We start from the raw sequence: 19,303 nt of genomic DNA, 5'->3' as shown, positions 1-19,303 counted from the left end.
GACTTAAATGTAAATGTAAATGTTCTCTGATCTTCTTGAAAAACGATCTCATATTTGAAAAAATATGAGAATACTATTTTTATTTATTTTATTTTTCACCTTTATTTAACCAGGTAGGCTAGTTGAGAACAAGTTCTCATTTGCAACTGCGACCTAGCCAAGATAAAGCAAAGCAGTTCGACACATACAACAACACAGAGTTACACATGGAATAAACAAAACATACAGTCAATAATATAGTAGAAAAAAAGAAATCAAAAAGTCTATTTATAGTGAGTGCAAATGAGGTAAGATAATAGAGGTTAGGCAATAAATAGGCCATGGTGGCAAAGTAATTACAATATAGCAATTAAAAACACTGGAATGGTAGATGTGCAGAGGATGAATGTGCAAGTTGAGATACTGGGGTGCAAAGGAGCATGATAAATAATTATATCCAGTATGGGGATGAGGTAGATTGGATGGGCTATTTACAGATGAGCTATGTACAGGTGCAGTGATCTGTGAGCTGCTCTGACAGCTGGTGCTTAAAGCTAGTGAGGGAGGTAAGAGTCTCCAGCTTCAGAGATTTTTGCAATTCGTACCAGTCATTGGCAGCAGAGAACTGGAAGGAGAAGCGGCCAAAGGAATTTTTGACTTTGGGGGTGACCAGTGAGATATACCTGCTGGAGCGCCTGCTACAGGTGGGTGCTGCTATGGTGACCAGTGAGCTGAGATAAGGCAGGGCTTTACCTAGCAGAGACTTGTAGATGACCTGGAGCCAGTGGGTTTGGCGACGAGTATGAAGCGAGGGCCAGCCAACGAGAGCATACAGGTCGCAGTGGTGGGTGACAAAGCGGATGGAACTGTGATAGACTGCATCCAATTTGTTGAGTAGAGTGTTGGAGGCTATTTTGTAAATGACATCGCCGAAGTCGAGGATCGGTAGGATGGTCAGTTTTATGAGGGTATGTTTGGCAGCATGAGTGAAGGATGCTTTGTTGCAAAATAGGAAGCCGATTCTAGATTTAATTTTGGATTGGAGATGTTTAATGTGAGTCTGGAAGGAGAGTTTACAGTCTAACCAGACACCTAGGTATTTATAGTTGTCCACATATTCTAAGTCAGAACCGTCCAGAGTAGTGGTGCTGGACGGGCGGGCAGGAGCGAACAGCGATCGGTTGAAGAGCATGCATTTAGTTTTACTTGCTTTTAAGAGCAGTTGGAGGCCACGGAAGGAGAGTTGTATGGCATTGAAGCTCATCTGGAAGTTTTTTAACACAGTGTCCAAAGAAGGGTCAGAGGTATACAGAATGGTGTCGTCTGCGTAGAGGTGGATCAAAGAATCACCAGCAGCGAGAGCGACATCATTGATGTATACAGAGAAGAGAGTCGGCCCGAGAATTGAACCCTGTGGCACCCCCATAGAGACTGCCAGAGGTCCGGACAACGGGCCCTCCGATTTGACATACTGAACTCTATCGGAGAAGTAGTTGGTGAACCAAGCGAGGCAATCATTTGAGAAACCAAGGCTGTTGAGTCTGCCAATAAGAATGTTGTGATTGACAGAGTCGAAAGCCTTTGCCAGGTCGATGAATATGGCTGCACAGTAATGTCTCTATTTGAGCCCAGGTCATGTCTAAGTGGCCATGAGGTGAAGGAGTCAAAGAGGAAAGGCAGCCATTTGGGAGAATTGGGATGGAGCCCCGTCACAGATGGACTCTGCCGGCTGGGGGAAGCTGCCACTCCTGTGACAGAAGATGGCAGCCCTTCCAGCATGACGAGGGAATAGGATTACAGCATACCACAAACAAACAAACACAGGGAAGAGAGGAAAGCCACGTGGAAATTCAGTGTTATTTATTTTATTAAAAAAGAATAATCCTCATTTAATTTCTTCACATTTTTGTTGCCATGCCATTAAAAGTTATTTACAACCCCCTCAAGTGCTAAACATCTTCTAGTCCTCACGGCTTGAGCCTCATTTGAGACCAATTATTTTACTTTAAATAAAACTCTTTAATAGCAATTTCAATAATGTTTCCTCATTTATAAAATGTTTTAATATTCAACCAAGAAATTAAAGGGAATTATGTTGCAGCATAAAATTATATAATGTTAATTTGATAGGGTGTTCCAGCAGGAGAAGAGGCTTTAATATTCCGATATATATTCCTGTTTTACGGATATTCCATTTAAGGACCCTAAATAATAATTCCAATAAATGGACGCTTGATAACACCGTCAAGATGTAGACAGCCAACCACATGACATAGGGTATGCAACCTGTAGTTGTTGACATAAGCGTCTGTGAGTGAGATGCCTATGAATGAGATACAATTTGTATAGGGTCCCATACACCAGCGAATCTCTACTGGTTTTGCCAAGGGACCCAAATTGTCTGTTACGACCCAATTCTAGCAATATTAGCATTGCATTTTTTTGTTGTTGCCAAAATGCCATCTGGAAAGCAATTTTTTATTATAATTCCTTCAAATGTTCTACCTAGCTTAGTAGTTTAAATTCAGACTTGAGTATTTTTCACCCCCCCCAATTTCTTTTATTAAAAAATACTTTTAGAAATATTTTTTACTCAGACACCTGCGGCCCATTCGAAACCTCCCGCGACCCCAGTTGAGAATTGCTGCCACACACCATAATCTTTTACATGTTTATTGGGGGACCTCCAATTACTAAAGTAGCAATTTCATATGAATTTGTTTATTTTCCTTTCCATTCTCTAGAAGGTAGGATGAACCGTTAGCCAGCAGTAGTTCAATGTCAATGTGGATTTCCTATAAAGCAAGGCAGACTTCTGTTCAGGGAAAAATGATAAAAATATAATCTATCTTGGGTTTTTTTCCAGAGAAAAACACTATTAACCCTTGGTACCTATTTAATTGCCTTTTCAGCTATGGCTTGAACCCCCAAATTTGATGGGTGTTTCTTGGTCTAGCCCGGGGGAGGGATATGGTGTGCCGTTATTTCAGTTTGATTAGCTCGGCTCAATTTGGTTTTAACCCGCAGCATAACTGCTCATCAGAAATACTTTCTTCTCTCAACCCATCCTACCACCCGTGCCCCATCACACTCCCACGCTTGTCAATCGAACCTGAAGCTGTATTGTCTGTCAGTCTGAAACGAATTTCCTGGTGCAGCAGGGTAAAGCTTCTAACGGCAAACTCACCAGCAAACTAGAGAGCAGGAGAGGAGCTAAGGGTGGCTAAAGGTGTATGGAGGTGGTGTTGTAGTGACCTTATTGACACGTTCCTATGTCAATTCCTGCTGCAAACAGGCTGCAAGGTAGTGTACTTTTCAGTATGGACCAGTGTTGTCTACTGTATAACATTGAAATTAGAGCCACTTGTAACAGTGAAACCATAACAAGCTTATAGGCTATATCGTGTTTCAGAGCTGCAAGTATATTCCATCTACTTGAAAAGGGCATCAATTAATTCTGCAGTTTTGAGGATAAGGGTAATTTAGAATAAAAGCTGAATTTATTATTTCGGATTTCCCTCTGAACAATGTGATAATCCTCATAATTAAAATAGGAGTAAAACTCTCGAGCTGCTTTGCTCTCTGAAAGCTGTTGAAATGTTGGACTTAATACCGGGTTGCAAAGGGTAGGAAACTTTCCATGGGAAGTTAAGCCCTGGAATTTGGGGGATTTTGCTTAAATTCATCAAAAAGTTAGCTTATAACAGTGAACCTTTTTTTGTGGGATACACATAAGGCAATTCTAGGTCTAGTGGCATATTTTGGTTAAACTATCCCCAATTCAATGGAATTGCAACCCTCTGTATGCACAGTGCATTCTTCCACCACATGTACAGCTGATTCTCAAGGTCTTGCACACTAATGAGATGCTATTGAGCCCACATTACTACACTGTCTGAGCGAAGGACTACATGCTTTCTGCTTTAGCAGTCTGCTTAGGGTCATTGTCTTGCTGGAAGCTGAACCTCCCTACCAGTCTCAAATCTCAAAATACCACCTTTCAATTTTCAATTTTTTGGAATTCTTTGAAACAAGTAATTTTTTTCATTTCACTTCACCAATTTAAACAATTTTGTGTATGTCCATTACATTAAATCCAAATAAAAATCTATTTAAATTATAGATTGTAATGCAACAAAATAGGAAAAACACCAAGGGGGATGAATACTTTTGCAAGGCACTGTATGTTAAAAATGTTTTTGGGAGATACGATGGATCATTGGGGATCATTCAATATTCCATTTACTTTGTTGTTCTGTGAAATCATCCCATGTGAAGAGGCAACTTAATTAAAGTTCAATTCGTAACTACATTTATTTATTTATTTTTCTATTGGAAGGATTTAATCATTTGCAATTATGTCTACTTATGATATGGTAAAAGGTTTATGTTTATGTCTCCATATGATATGGTAAATATATCCAATGCAAAAACATCTACATTGAAATGGTATTAATATTAATTTGCATATATTCCCATTAATTCCAACATCTGAATATTCCCCAAAATGTGCAACTCCACCGGTGACCTTTCAGGGAATTCCTCAGAATAAGTCCACTAGTTTGACAAATAAATTGCAAAGGGATGAGCTATCCATGCCTATTTAAGATATCTATGAAAGTCGTAAAACTCATATTTTAGAACTAGCTCCCTCCCTAACTCCTTTTGACTGATAGTCAGAAAAATGAGAGAGGTCCTGCCAACAGTTTCTAACGTTCAGATATTTTATCAATAGCCATGCTTTTAGGAAACGGGGAGCATGCTTGAATCAGTGACAGCAGGATTTTTGGTCGATTTCCTCAGCTTTCAGCTTCTTTTTCCTCTGGGGGAAAACGTATTTATGCTTGCCATAAATAACAAAGTGTTTGTTTCCTTCCTCTCCGGCAACTGAGTTAGGAAGGACGCCTGTAACTTTGTAGTGACTGGGTGTATTGACACTCCATCCAAAGTGTAATTAATAACTTTCCCATGCTGAAAGGTATATTCAATATCAACTTTTTTTTCATATACCAATAGGTGGCCTTCTTTTCGAGGCATTGGACAACTTCCCTGGTCTTTGTGGTTGAATCTGTTTGAAATTCGCTGCTCAACTGAGGGACCTTACAAATAATTGTATGTGTGTGGTATAGAGAACTTTTTACTCCTAAACGTATTTATGGCTGCCATAACAAAGTGTTTGAATACTTATTGAGTCAAGACATTTCAGCTTACATTTGTTAATTAATAATAAAACAAATCTCAAATCTAATTCCACTTTGACATTATGGGGTATTGTGTGTAGATCAGTGATACAAAATCTCAATTTAATCCATTTAAAATTCAGGCTGTAATACAACAAAATGTAGATAAAGTCAAGAGGTGTTTCTGAAGGCACTGTATACCATGTGTTATAGGGAAATAATGCACGCTCTAGAATGGCCATCAAGCCAATCAGAAACATATTCAACAATGCCATGATATAACTCAACATTATAGTTTTAACCATGTTTTGTGGGCTATACAATATTTGTTTACAATTACATTGTTTACAAAATAAGCTCATATTTTGGGTTCTGATGGGGTACGACAGTTGAACTAAGCTCATGAGGCATCTAAGTTATATTCTCATTAGTTCTTGAAGAATATATAATTAATTGAAGTAAAAAAATGTATGTATCAATTACAGATTGCCCCCTTTAAAAATGGGATTTGAATGACAGTCAATGTTTTTGAACTTTCTTGGTGGTAAGGAAGATTATGACAATATTTGTGGGTATTTAGTGAGTTTTTGACATCACATCATAGTTTGACGAGAGGTTAGTTGAGGAGTTTGCACATTGCCTACAGGAAACCTTCCTCAAAGTGGTCGCGTGGAGGGATTGGACCAAGCATGACAATTAATGGGGAGTATAAGTTAAACAAGAAGCAGGGAGGAGGTAAAAGATTATATTTAAAAAAAAAAGTCATTCCAGGGAAAAAAGACAAAGTGCATAATGAGTGTTATTTACACATACAGCAGTCCTTCAAGTTTGCAGTTATCGAAAACAAAAGTTCCAAATAATAAAGACAATTAAGAGAATCAAATACAGACACTTTTTGCTCTGCAGATATAGTAAACATATCCACAAATAGGGGAAAGTGGTGTAAGTCGAGCTACAGGGTTTGTTGCGCCACTCATTGTTTCTGGGAAACTATATACAAAATTAACAATGTGACCAAATATGTAGGAAGAGGTCATAATTTCATGGAATCTGTGAAGGAAGAAACCACATGGAAAAAGTGGTAAGCAAGTTAGGCCCCAAAAGTGTTTACAAAGTCAAATTAATTTATTGTGTTATAGGTTTAATTTTATTTTATATGAACTTTATTTAACTAGGCAAGTCAGTTAAGAACAAATTCTTATTTTCAATGACGGCCTAGGAACAGTGGGTTAACTGCCTTGTTCAGGGGCAGAACGACAGATTTGTACAATGATGCATGAATCTAAACCAGTGGTGTCAAACATATGGAAGGTGTCCAATCCGGCCCGCGGGTGGTTTGAGTAAAAAAAATTATATTCAGAAAAACTAATATATATATATATATATATATATACACACACACACTACATGGCCAAAATCATGGGCATTAATATGAAATCGGTTCCCTCTTTGCTGCTATAAAATCCTCCACTCTTCTGGGAAAGCTTTTTTTCCATTAGAACATTACACTGGGGGTGACTTGCTTCCATTCAGCAACAAGAGCATTAGTGAGGTCGTGCACTGATTTTGGGCGATTAGGCCTGTCTCTCAGTTGGTGTTCCAATTCATCCCAAAGGTGTTCGATGGGGTTGAGGTCAGGGCCCTGTGCAGGCCAGTCAAGTTCTTCCACACCAATCTTGACAAACCATTTCTACATGGGCCTTGCTTTGTGCACGGGGGCATTGTCATGCTGAAACAGAAAAGGGGTCTTTCCCAAACTGTTGCCACAAAGTTGAATCCACAGAATGGTCTAGAAGGTTGTTTATGCTATAGAGTTAAGGTTTCCCATCACTGTTCCAAAGGGGCATAGCCCAAACAATGATAAAACAGCACCAGACCATTATTTCTCCTCCACCAAACTTTACATTTGGCACTATGCATTGGGGCAGGTAGCGTTCTCTTGGCATCCGCCAAACCCAGATTCGTCCGTCGGACTGCCAGATGGTGAAGCGTGATTCGTCATTCCAAAGAATGCGTTTCGTTTCCACTCTTCCAGAGTCCAATGGCGCCGAGATTTACACCACTCCAGCCGACGCTTGGCATTGCGCATGGTGATCATAGTGTGTGGCTGCTCGGCCATGGAAACCCATTTCATGACTCTCCCGATGAACAGTTCTTGTGCTCAAGTTGCTTCCAGAGGCAGTTTGGAACTCGGGAGTGAGTGTTGCAACTGAGGACAGCAGCTCTAACAGGGCATACATTTGACGAACTGACTTCTTTGAAAAGTGGCGTCCAATGATGGTGGCACGTTAAAAGTCACTGAGATCTTCAGTACGGGACGTTCTATTGCCAATGTTTGTCTATGGTGATTGCATGGCTGTGTGCTTGATTTTATACACCTGTCAGCAACGGGTATGGCTGAAACAGCCGAAGCCACAAATTTAGGCCATGTAGTGGATATACACTACCATTCAAAAGTTTGGGGTAACTTTGAAATGTCCTTGTTTTTGAAAGAAAAGCACTTTTTTTCACCTGCAAAAACACCAGTCTCAACGTCAACAGTGAAGAGGCGACTCCGGGATGTTGGCCTTCTAGGCAGAGTACCTCTGTCCAGTGTCTGTGTTCTTTTGCCCATCTTAATCTTTTATTTTTATTGGCCAGTCGGAGATATGGCTTTTTTTTTGCAACACTGCCTAGAAGGCCAGCATCACGGAGTCGCCTCTTCACTCTTGACATTGAGACTGGTGTTTTGCGGGTAATATTTAATGAAGCTGCCAGTTGAGGACTTGTGAGGCGCCTGTTTCTCAAACTAGACACTCTAATGTACTTGCCCTATTGCTCAGTTGTGCACCGGGGCCTCCCACTCCTCTTTCTATTCTGGTTTGAGCCAGTTAGCGCTGTTCTGTGAAGGGAGTAGCACACAGCGTTGTACGAGATCTTCAGTTTCTTGGCAATATCTCGCATGGGATAGCCTTCATTTCTCAGAACAAGAATAGACTGACGAGTTTCAGAAGAAAGTCTTTGTTTTTGGTCATTTTGAGCCTGTATTCGAAACCACAAATGCTGATGCTTCCAGATACTCAACAAGTCTAAAGAAGGCCAGTTTTATTGCTTCTTTAATCAGGACAACAGTTTTCAGCTGTGCTAACACAATTGCAAAAGGGTTTTCTAATGATCAATTAGCCTTTTAAAATGATAAACTTGGATTAGCTAACACAACGTCCCATTGGACAACAGGAGTGATGGTTGCTGATAATGGGCCTCAGTACACCTATGTAGATATTCCATAAAAAAATCTGCCGTTTCCAGCTATAAAAGTCATTTACAACATTAACAATGTCTACACTGTATTTCTGATCAATTTGATGTTATGTTAATGGAGAAAAAAATGGGCTTTTCTTTTAAAAACAAGACCATTTCTAAGTAACCCCAAACTTTTGAACGGTAATGTACATATATATAACACCCCTGATGTAACCCTAAATAGATCGTTTTCAAACTGTTCTGTACATCAGTTGGAGTCTCTATAAGCTTCAATATGAGGTCCTAAACCTAGCATGAAAGTGCATTCTTGTAGCTGTGTGGGCTAATATACAGTTGAAGTCGGAAGTTTACATACACCTTAACCAAATACATTTAAACTCAGTTTTTCACAATTCCTGACATTTAATCCTAGTAAAAATCCCTGTCTTAGGTCAGTAAGGATCACCACTTTTATTTTAAGAATTTGAAATGTCAGAATAATAGTAGAGAGAATGATTTATTTTTATTTCTTTCATCACCTTCCCAGTGGGTCAGAAGTTTACATACATATTTGGTAGCATTTCCTTTAAATTGTTTAACTTGGGTCAAACATGTTGGGTAGCCTTCCACAAGCTTCCCACAATAAGTTGGGTGAATTTTGGCCCATTCCTCCTGGCAGAGCTGGTGTAACTGAGTGAGGTTTGTAGACCTCCTTGCTCGCACACACTTTTCAGTTCTGCCCACACATTTTCTATAGGATTGAGGTCAGGGCTTTGTGATGGCCACTCCAATACCTTGACTTTGTTGTCCTTTAGCCATTTTTCCACAACTTTGGAAGTATGCTTAGGGTCATTATCCATTTGGAAGACCCATTTGCGACCAAGCTTTAACTTCCTGACTGATGTCTTGAGATGTTGCTTCGAAATATCCACATCATTTTCCTACCTCATAATGCCATCTATTTTGTGAAGTGCACCAGTCCCTCCTGCAGCAAAGCACCACCACAACATGATGCTGCCACCCCCATGCTTCACGGTTGGGATGGTGCTCTTCGGCTTGCAAGCGTTCCCCTTTTTCCTCTAAACATAACGATGGTCATTATGGCCAAACAGTTCTATTTTTGATTCATCAGACATTTCTCCAAAAAGTAAGATCTTGTCCCCATGTGCAGTAGCAAACCGTAGTCTCACTTTTTATGGCGGTTTTGGAGCAGTTGCTTCTTCCTTGCTGAGTGGCCTTTCAGGTTATGTTGATATAGGACTCGTTTTACTGTGGATATAGATGCTTTTGTACCTGTTTCCTCCAGCATCTTCACAAGGTCCTTTGATGTTGTTCTGGGATTGATTTGCACTTTTCGCACCAAAGTACGTTCATCTCCAGGAGACAGAACCCGTCTTCTTCCTGAGCAGTGTGACGGCTGCGTGGTCCCATGGTGTTTATACTTGCGTACTATTGTTTGTACAGATGAACGTGGTACCTTCAGGCGTTTGGAAATTGCTCCCAAGGATGAACCATACTTGTGGAGGTCTACAATGTTTTTTCTGAGGTCTTGGCTGATTTCTTTTGATTTTCCCATGATGTCAAGCAAAGAGGCACTGAGTTTGAAGGTAGGACTTGAAATACATCCACAGGCACACCTCCAATTGACTCAAATGATGGATGTCAAGTAGCCTATCAGAAGCTTCTAAAGCCATGACATAATTTTCTGGAATTTTCCAAGCTGTTTAAAGGCACAGTCAACTTAGTGTATGTAAACTTCTGACCCACTGGAATTGTGATTTTGTGAATTATAAGTGAAATAATCTGTCTGTAAATAATTGTTGGAAAAATGACTTGTGTCATGCACAAAGTAGATGTCCTAACCGACTTGCCAAAACTATAGTTTGTTAACAAAACTTTTGTGGAGTGGTTGAAAAATGACTTTAATGACTCCAACCTAAGTGTATGTAAACTTCTGACTTCAAATGTAGTCAAAATAGTTACTTGGGGTAAATTTAGCAATTTGGGAAGGGGCAGGTTTGGTAAGGGGCAGGCCAATGGCAAGTGCTTTCTTCCCAGGCGTGAAGGCAATATCGCTGGGATATGCATTAACTGGGCCTGGCCTATGTTAAAAGTGTTTAAAAAAAGTTAGGTGTTAAACCTGAATTAAAAGATGCTCAAAATGATTAAGACAGTGATTGTTATTGGGTTGAATTGTGTTTGGGAAATAAAGATAGACGGTGGTGGTAATATTTCATTCAGAACAAAAATTTGAAGGCATCTCAACTCCATAACTGGAATAAGTTGTGCCAAGAGACCACTTTTTTTGGACAAGCTATGTTACGTTTACATTAATTCTGATTCTTTCCGGGGATACACAACATCCTAAAATGTAGATATCTTTGTTAGACAGCATATGATTTCCCTTGACGTAGTGATGCTGAATGTAAAAAAATGTCTCAACATACCCCACTCTCCCCTAAGGGTGGTTACACTGCCCACTCTATTTACAATACTGTACATACAGATGCAATTTGCTTGTTATGTTTTGCACTTCCGCGAAGCATGATCCGCCTCAGGCTTCTCAGATGGCCTGCAACCATGGACACCACACAAACGTACACACACACCCACACATACGGCCAAACACACACACACATTGACAGAAAACATTCTTACGCATCACCACTCAGGGACACAGGTGGGACTCTCTGCCACCTTTTCACCAGTCTGCATCTTCCTCTATGTAATAATCGGGAGTTGAAGTACCATCAAACAGACCCGGTTCCATTGACTTGCGCTGCTTTCCCCGGGCGAAGACACGTGACAGAGAACCCAGGCCCATCTTCTCTTTCTTCTTCTTACGCTTCTGGTCCTCCAGATCCTCTAGTGACTGCAGGGAGAGAGTGGCGGAGAGATCAGAGATAATAAGACAGCTACAGTGAGTGAGGGAAGGCGATAGAGAGAGAGAATGACGGAGAAGGACGAGGTGATACTGAGTGAACTAGCCAGACACGTGTCTGTTTTCTAATAGGCAGCACATTCAAAGTAATTAACACATTAAGAGATAGGGGAAAAACCGCAGTTGAAGTGGCTTGTATAATGTCAACATAATAGTTTCACAGGAAAATATCTAACACTAGCCAGAAACCAACACCTCAGCCCAATTGTGATTATCTGTCAATATTGAATTCCTCTCATTTGTAATGCAACTCTATGTAGGCATATTAGGCAACTATCCCAAAGAAAACCCACTTTTTGTTGAAGTCTAAGTCTGGCTGTTCTGGTGAAATTCCCTCAACTCCAGCGCAAGGGACAGGCTTTCAGAGAAAGGGGGGTGGAGTAGAGTGGCCTGATCCCATATCTGTTTACACTGTCTTGTCAATGAGCATGGGAGTTATTTACAGATGCTGGCAGAGATTAGGAGTAGAGTAGAGTTGTGAAGGAGTTGATTACTTGGAGCGATGCGGCGGTGGGTGGGCAGCTCTTACATTGCAGAGGGAGTGTGTCCTGTGGCGAGGGGAATTTATGTCACTGGGGGTGGATGAGCGGTCACCCTCCATGGCCGAGGCATCTGAGATAATTAAGGGCTGGCGGGAGTGACACGGGCTCACCCTGACCGCAGCCACTGGACGAAAGAAGAAGGGGGAGGATAAATGTTGGAAACAGGTTTAAAACAGGTAAATGGGTTGTTAAAGGTCAATATATATTTCTTTTTTTATCATTCATCTCCAACACCACCCCAACATCAGCCGGAAATACTTTTGACAATCTGGTGAGCATCATATGATTTTAACCTACTGTGAGCAGGCAACGGTTTGTAAAGTCAGACGAATATATACAGATACGTTTTTTCAAATGTTACCATGCCTCAAGATATCAGGAAGATATCGCTGCAATGCATCACCAGTGTCAGTCACCCTGTGTGACTGTGAATGAATGCGTGTGAGTGTGTGTGCGTGTGTGTGTCTTACCTTGCCTGTCGGTGGGGTGGCATGTGTGGATGTGGTAGAGGGTGTGCTGACTCTGACGGATGGCTGCGGTGAGGGGCAGGTCCGCGTGCATCACCCACTCCTGGTTGTTGCCGTTGACAACTGCCTCAGTGGGCATGGCCAGAGAGTGCCGCTTAGGCACATCCTTGGTCAGGGTCACTAAGGACTGTTTTGCCTGGGAGGGAAGACACACACACACACACACATCAGCCCCATGCAGCATTAACCACTGCCTATTTTTAACCACTGCCAGAAACATCTTCCGGTGCCGACAGAGATGGCCACCTCGCTTCGCGTTCTTAGGAAACTATGCAGTATTTTGTTTTCTTGTTAGATATTACTGCATGGTCGGAACTAGAAGCACAAGCATTTCGCTAAACTCGCATTAACATCTGCTAACCATGTGTATGTGACCAATACCATTTGATTTGATTTGATTTTGTGACCTTTTCCTACAGAAAGATAGCTATTCATGACTCTTCGCAAGTTAGAATTTAATAGAGACCGCCTGCCTATGAGAGGGAACTGCCCCAATGAAATTGCAGGATTTCATAGCATAAATTGTAACACAGAGTAAATAGACCGGAATGGGGCGCTCAAATGTGTGTCCGTTCAGTCAGAACTCCTGGGTCTGCTCTAGTCTCCCTCCCAATGAGTCTCTCGTGCCAGACAGTTTACTGCCGCACGTGAGACTAGATCTGCTCTATCAGGTACATATGGCGCTAAAGCAAAAATCAAATTATCATAAAATTGTAAATAAAAAAATAAAAAATCATAAGTCATGGGAGCCTGGGACCTGATATACCGGACAGCTACATCCAACAAGACCTGAAGGACTGAGGGACACGCTAGCTAAAACCTTCTCATCACTGATCTGGCAGAACAAAAAAGCCTGGCCAATTTATTATTTCCCCCAATGTTGTTCATCAGGTTCTACTGTAGGTGACAGGGGCGATATGATGTGTGGACTAAAACCGTATAAAATCGGGTGTATCACAAAGCATGATCAAATTAGTCAGCTACAGTAATTTTGTGAAACATTAAGAAATAGTTTGGTAATTTTTGTAATTTTTTTTTTGCTAAGTAGCTGGCTCCCATTCAATTTCAAGTCTTTCGAAACTAATATCAGACTAACTCGGAAATATGTAGTCATGCTTTGTGATATTATGTTAGCATGACACAAGTCATTTTTCCAACAATTGTTTACAGACAGATTATTTCACTATAATTCACTGTATCACAATTCCAGTGGGTCAGAAGTTTACACACACTAAGTTGACTGTGCCTTTAAACAGCTTGGAAAATTCCAGAAAATTATGTTGTGGCTTTAGAAGCTTCTGGTAGGCTAATTGACATCATTTGAGTCAATTGGAGGTGTACCTGTGGATGTATTTCAAGGCCTACCTTAAAACTCAGTGCCTCTTTGCTTGACATCATGGGAAAATCAAAAGAAATCAGCCAAGACCTCAAAAAATGAATTGCAGACTTCCACAAGTCTGGTTCATCCTTGGGAGCAATTACCAAACGCCTGAAGGTATCACTGTACAAACCAATAGTACGCAAGTATAAACACCATGGGACCACGCAGCCATCATACCGCTCAGGAAGGAGACGGGTTCTGTCTCCTAGAGATTAACGTACGTTGCTGCGAAAAGTGCAAATCAATCCCAGAACAACAGCAAAGGACCTTGTGAAGATGCTGGAGGAAACGGGTACAAATGTATCTATATCCACAGTAAAACAAGTCCTATATCGACATAACCTGAAAGGCCACTCAGCAAGGAAGAAGCCACTGCTCCAAAACCGCCATAAAAAAGCCAGACTACGGTTTGCAACTGCACATGGGGACAAAGATCTTACTTTTTGGAGAAATGTCTGATGAATCAAAAATAGAACTGTTTGGCCATAATGACCATCATTTTGTTTGGAGGAAAAAGGGGGAGGCTTGCAAGCCGAAGAGCATTATCTAAACTGTGAAGCACGGGGGTGGCAGCGTCATGTTGTGGGGGTGCTTTGCTGCAGGAGGGACTGGTGCACTTCACAAAATAGATGGCTTCATGAGGTAGGAAAATTATGTGGATATATTGAAGCAACATCTCAAGACATCAGTCAGGAAGTTAAAGCTTGGTCGCACATGGGTCTTCCAAATGGACAAACTTCCAAAGTTGTGGCAAAATGGCTTAAGGAAAACAAAGTCAAGGTATTGGAGTGGCCATCACAAAGCCCTGACTTCAATCCCATAGAAAATTTGTGGGCAGAACTGAAAAAGTGTGTGCGAGCAAGGAGGCATACAAACCTGACTCAGCTACACCAGCTCTTTCAGGAGGAATGGGCCATAATTCACCCAATTTATTGGGGGAAGCATGTGGAAGGCTACCTGAAATGTTTGACCCAAGGTAAACAATTTAAAGGAAATGCTACCAAATACTAATTGAGTGTATGTAAACTTCTGACCCACTGGGAAAGAAATGAAAGCTGAAATAAATCCTTCTCTCTTCTATTATTCTGACATTTCACATTCTTAAAATGAAATGGTGATCCTAACTGACCTAAGACAGGGAATTTTTACTCTGATTAAATGTCAGGAATTGTGAAAAACTGAGTTTAAAGGTATTTGGCTAAGGTGTATGTAAACTTCCGACTTCAACTGTATGTAGCAAAATTAGATTTTTATTTTATTTTATTTTTTTACATTGGATAAAAGTAGAGACTCAGAGCTACAAAATGGTATATCATACACTACATTTCTGAGGAACAATGGGAAAGTCATTCTGCTTTGAAAGTGGATAAACTTACTTTTGAGAAAAGGGCCTTTGAATGTTTTGGTACCTTCTGGAGAGCTCTCCTTTGTCTACACCCATTCAGCATTGTTCACACCCTCTTAAACCATCCCCACCCATCTCTTTAAGAATTCACATTTGAGGTCATGTGCTAAGCAATGAGTCGTGTAGTAAAGATTATGACTAAAAGTGGTAGTAGCCTACAATAAGGGAAAAACTCCAGGTAAGCAGAAAGTGTCCAGATTATAAAATATTTTATAAAATTAGATGACGCGAATTGGACAATATTCCTGTCAAAATGTAACGAGTACTTTTGGGTGTGTATGCAGTAAAAAGTACATTTCTTTCAGAATGTAGTGAAGTAAAAGTTGCAAAAAATATAAATAGGAATGTACAGTACAGATACCTCCAAAAAAGACTTAAGTAGTACTTAAAGTATTTTTACTTTCGTAATTTACACCACTGCCCAAATGCCTTCACATCAGTACATTAGCATACTTTATATACTGCTATACACGCACTTATTACATAGTATTCCATACATAAGTTAAGACTATGCAACCTGAGTTGAAACCTGAGTGAGGTGCACATGTACAGTACATAAACAGATGCATGCGCCATATATTTATGTGGTGGACACTTGAAACGGTCACATGATATTGTTGTGGTATATATTAATTTTATATATCAATATTTTGCTAAGTCTTGCTAAGTGGATTGGTCTCTACAGAAGGTGTAAACGGTACAGCGAAATGGTTACTTGCATAGTAGCAATATCAGAAATAGATAGTGTCGATATAAATAAAATGATATACAGTATATACAAGAACAATATCAATAACGCTATCAGTGATAGATGAGGTAGTTATATGCATACAATCAGGGGTAAAGTGGCTGAGCAGCAGGATAAAAAAAAATTGTAGCAGCAGCATGGTGTTAGGAGAGAGTCATTTGAATAGAGGCACTGCAGATAGTGCTGATGACTGGTCCGTCCGAACAACGCATGAACAAGGGAATCTATTTTCGGAGAGCCTGTTTCTGTCCTGCCCTTGACTTTGGTACAGAGCATGTGATGTCCACAGCCTCTTTGATGCAAAACTCCCTGATTTTTTCAAAAAGATAAGTTTGTCTAGCTGTGTCCAGTCCAGGTGGTGCTTGTACAGGCAGACCATCTATGGGAGGAAGGATGTCAGCGTTGTGCAGTAGCTGAAACCTGGTCCTGACTGAGTCTGAACGCTCCTTGGCGACGACAACACCAGGCTCCAGAGCATCGAAGCTGTAAAACAGGGAATAACAAAAAAAATCTGAAGACATTACAACCTTGCACAACATCAATTCACCTCCCAAGTTTAGATAAGAAGAATAACCTCACACAATGCAATGAAAATGATTTTCACCTGAAGTGCTGGTACTGCTTGATCTGTGGCAGCAGTACTCTGTACTTCAGGTGTTGTTGCCAGCCATAGCTTTCCACCAGCACCGTACCATCCTCCAGTCCATCCAGCTGTGGGATGTTGACCTGTCATGGTCCACCAGGCAAAATACCAGAGCACAAACTTGTTCTTGTTTTGGCCACTGCAGTTATCACAATTCAGGTCCACACGTGTTTCCCCAACTCCATAGTTGGTGAAGAAATGGTGCATGTAGTTGATGACTGTGCTGCTGCTTTTTCTTGCTTGGGTCAGCTCTCTTTTTAATGGGAGGCATTAGACCATTCTCTTTTTATGACTGGTGGAGGAGAGTCAGGTGTTTTCTACTGATGGTGAAAGACAAATTCCAGATACAAATATTTTTGCATTATTATACAATAGATGCAAAATGGCTTTCTGAGATGATATCACTACACACAGTTCATACATGCAATGTTAGCTAGCTAGCAAGCCATCTAATGTCAGCTGGCTAGCTAACAGCAAGCTTTAACTAGCAATACAAACTGATTGTCATAGCTAGCTAAAGTTAACCAAATAGGTTCAATAACATTAGGCTATAACTAGCAATGCGAAATGGCATTCTGAGAAAACATCACTGCACTACACACACTTCATACACGTAAGTTAATGTTAGCTAGAAAGCCAGCCATCTAACCTTAGCTAACGTTAGCTAGCTAACAGCAAGCTTTAACTTGTTTTATTTTGTTTAGACATGTCACGTTAACGTTAGCTAGCTATCTAAAAATTGTACTATAATCCCAATCCATAAAGTCACATTACTAGCAATACAAACCCGATTGTCATAGCTAGCTAAAGCTAACCAAATAGGTTCAATGTTAGCTAGCAAGCCAGCCAATGTACTCCAGCTAGCTAGCTAACAGTAAACTATCATTTGCAATGAAAACAACTTCCTGACAAAATTAGAAATGTAGTATATCTGAAACTGTAGTTAGATTCTTACCCGTATACATGAATGAAAGCTTCACGGCAGACTGCAACCTCTTTTATTAAATAAGACGTCCTGTGTCATTTCCATTTAGTTTGCACAGCTTGTTTGGCCTGTTGTGTTCCACAGATTTCAAAACTTGGTCAACTTCTTCCGTGACAAACAACACTGTTGATCGCCGTTTCTTCCCCATCACTGTCATCAGAAGACTCTAAAATGTCTTCAATTAAAATGTTTTTACCTACATTAGGGATTTCCTCATCATCTGAGAAGTCAGAGAAAGTCAGCATGGCACGATCGTCCTACAGAAAGTAGTCCATTACAACTTTTTCCCACTGACCTTTGTCGATAACGCCTCAGGGCAGCAATGTTATTGAGAGCAGTAGTAACATCAGTGGTGGGCCGTCAGGGCCTGCAAGGCCTTCTCTGCTGGCCTAAACATCATCAGAATATAATTTTTTTTAAAATATATTTTCCCACAAATATGTATTAAATTATTCCCCAGAGTAAGAGTTATACTCTTCATTTCATAGCTTTCCTCTTGGTTGCACTGCTTCCAGCCCCAGGTTGAGATTTGGAGGGCTGGTCTTTACGTTAGATCTTTTATCCAATCATATTCAGCCATCATGTGTTGCCAGGGGTCTAAAATCTGCCCTCAGGCCTTCAGAATCAACAGTGCGGGCGCTTGTAGCTTAAAGTGAATGGAAATTAAAATTTTGTGTCAACCAATCAGCTTTAGAGTTGGCTATTGTACGCCTGCTGGCTGGCTCCAGTGTTACACAGGAGCCAGCTAGCAGGCGTAGGGCGTCCACGTCTTTTGATTGGATTACCAATATTGAGAGGCAGGTCCTATGGGCAGGTCTATGCAGATCTAGGAAACTAAATTTGATAAACGAATTAATTCGCGTTCTACTGTTTTTTGAACCCACAATGGCGGAAGGAGGAGAAGATATCGATTTGGTCGAGGATATAATTATAACGCCATTCTCAAGACGAACTTTTCAAGAAAAGTTAGACATTGTAAGGAGAGGTCGCCCGACGCCACAAAGCCTGTCACAGGCGGGAAAGGGGTTCGTTCGTTCGCCACTTTCAAAGTTTCAACTATGAGCGCTGTCAATGGCTCACAGGCTCCGAGAAGCACTGCAAACTGTACTGCTGGAAATGCCTATTATTTGCAAGTGATCGATTTGGTGTTTGGAGCCACACTGGCTTTGCAAACTTGAGTTGTCTAACCAAGGCAGCAACGAGACACCAAAGTACGGCTGGGCACTTAGAAGCAATGGTGCTTTTGAAAACGTTTGGGGACACCAGAGTGGAGCTACAGCTCTCACTCGTCCTGCGTTATGTGACGGACACGGGAGTCAAGGAGCGATTTATCCGGTTTGAAGATGTGACAAGCGGCAAGCGAGCTGATGACATTGCCGCTCTTATTTTCCGTTTCTTGGAGGAAAATGAATGTAGTCTGGATAAAGTTGTGGCACAGTGTTTTGATGGCGCAGCAGTCATGGCATCTGGACTCAATGGGGTGCAGGCTAAAGTTAAGGAGAGGGCACCGATGGCCTTATTCATTCACTGCTATGCACATCGACTAAATTTAGTACTGACTCAAGGAGCCTCAAAGCTTAAAGAATGCAAGGTCTTCTTTGCCAACCTCAATGGCCTTGCAGCATTTTTCTCACGATCCCCTAAGCGCACGCAACTGTCTAATAATCAGTCTTTGGTGAGTAGGCATACAATGCATGTTATTTTTTATTAAATGTGTATGTATGTTTCGCATTTTATTTCGTTAATATTA

At 40.9% G+C, this 19,303-nt stretch overlaps 1 protein-coding gene and 1 long non-coding RNA gene across 4 annotated transcripts in view; both read right to left on the bottom strand.

The window, feature by feature from the left end:
• LOC139542148 (kazrin-like) overlaps positions 1-19,303 on the bottom strand; it is a 226,436-nt gene that overhangs the window by 14,009 nt on the left and 193,124 nt on the right. For all 3 annotated transcript variants that reach the window (XM_071347236.1, XM_071347237.1, XM_071347238.1), the window contains 3 exons: positions 12,335-12,527; positions 11,852-11,988; positions 11,130-11,253 (listed from right to left, as the gene is read on the bottom strand). In XM_071347236.1, the coding sequence (XP_071203337.1) occupies positions 11,130-11,253; positions 11,852-11,988; positions 12,335-12,527 (454 nt within the window). The remainder of the gene's footprint in view (positions 1-11,129; positions 11,254-11,851; positions 11,989-12,334; positions 12,528-19,303) is intronic.
• On the bottom strand, positions 14,544-18,109 carry LOC139542153 (uncharacterized). Its single transcript, XR_011668474.1, has 3 exons — positions 17,524-18,109; positions 16,530-16,888; positions 14,544-16,408 (listed from the first exon to the last, which is right to left on the bottom strand). It is a non-coding gene; the product is annotated as an uncharacterized lncRNA (long non-coding RNA).

Source organism: Salvelinus alpinus, chromosome 17, assembly GCF_045679555.1.
Source record: "Salvelinus alpinus chromosome 17, SLU_Salpinus.1, whole genome shotgun sequence".
Classification (NCBI taxonomy): Eukaryota; Metazoa; Chordata; class Actinopteri; order Salmoniformes; family Salmonidae; genus Salvelinus; species Salvelinus alpinus.
This window is presented reverse-complemented; position numbering and strand designations above follow the sequence as displayed.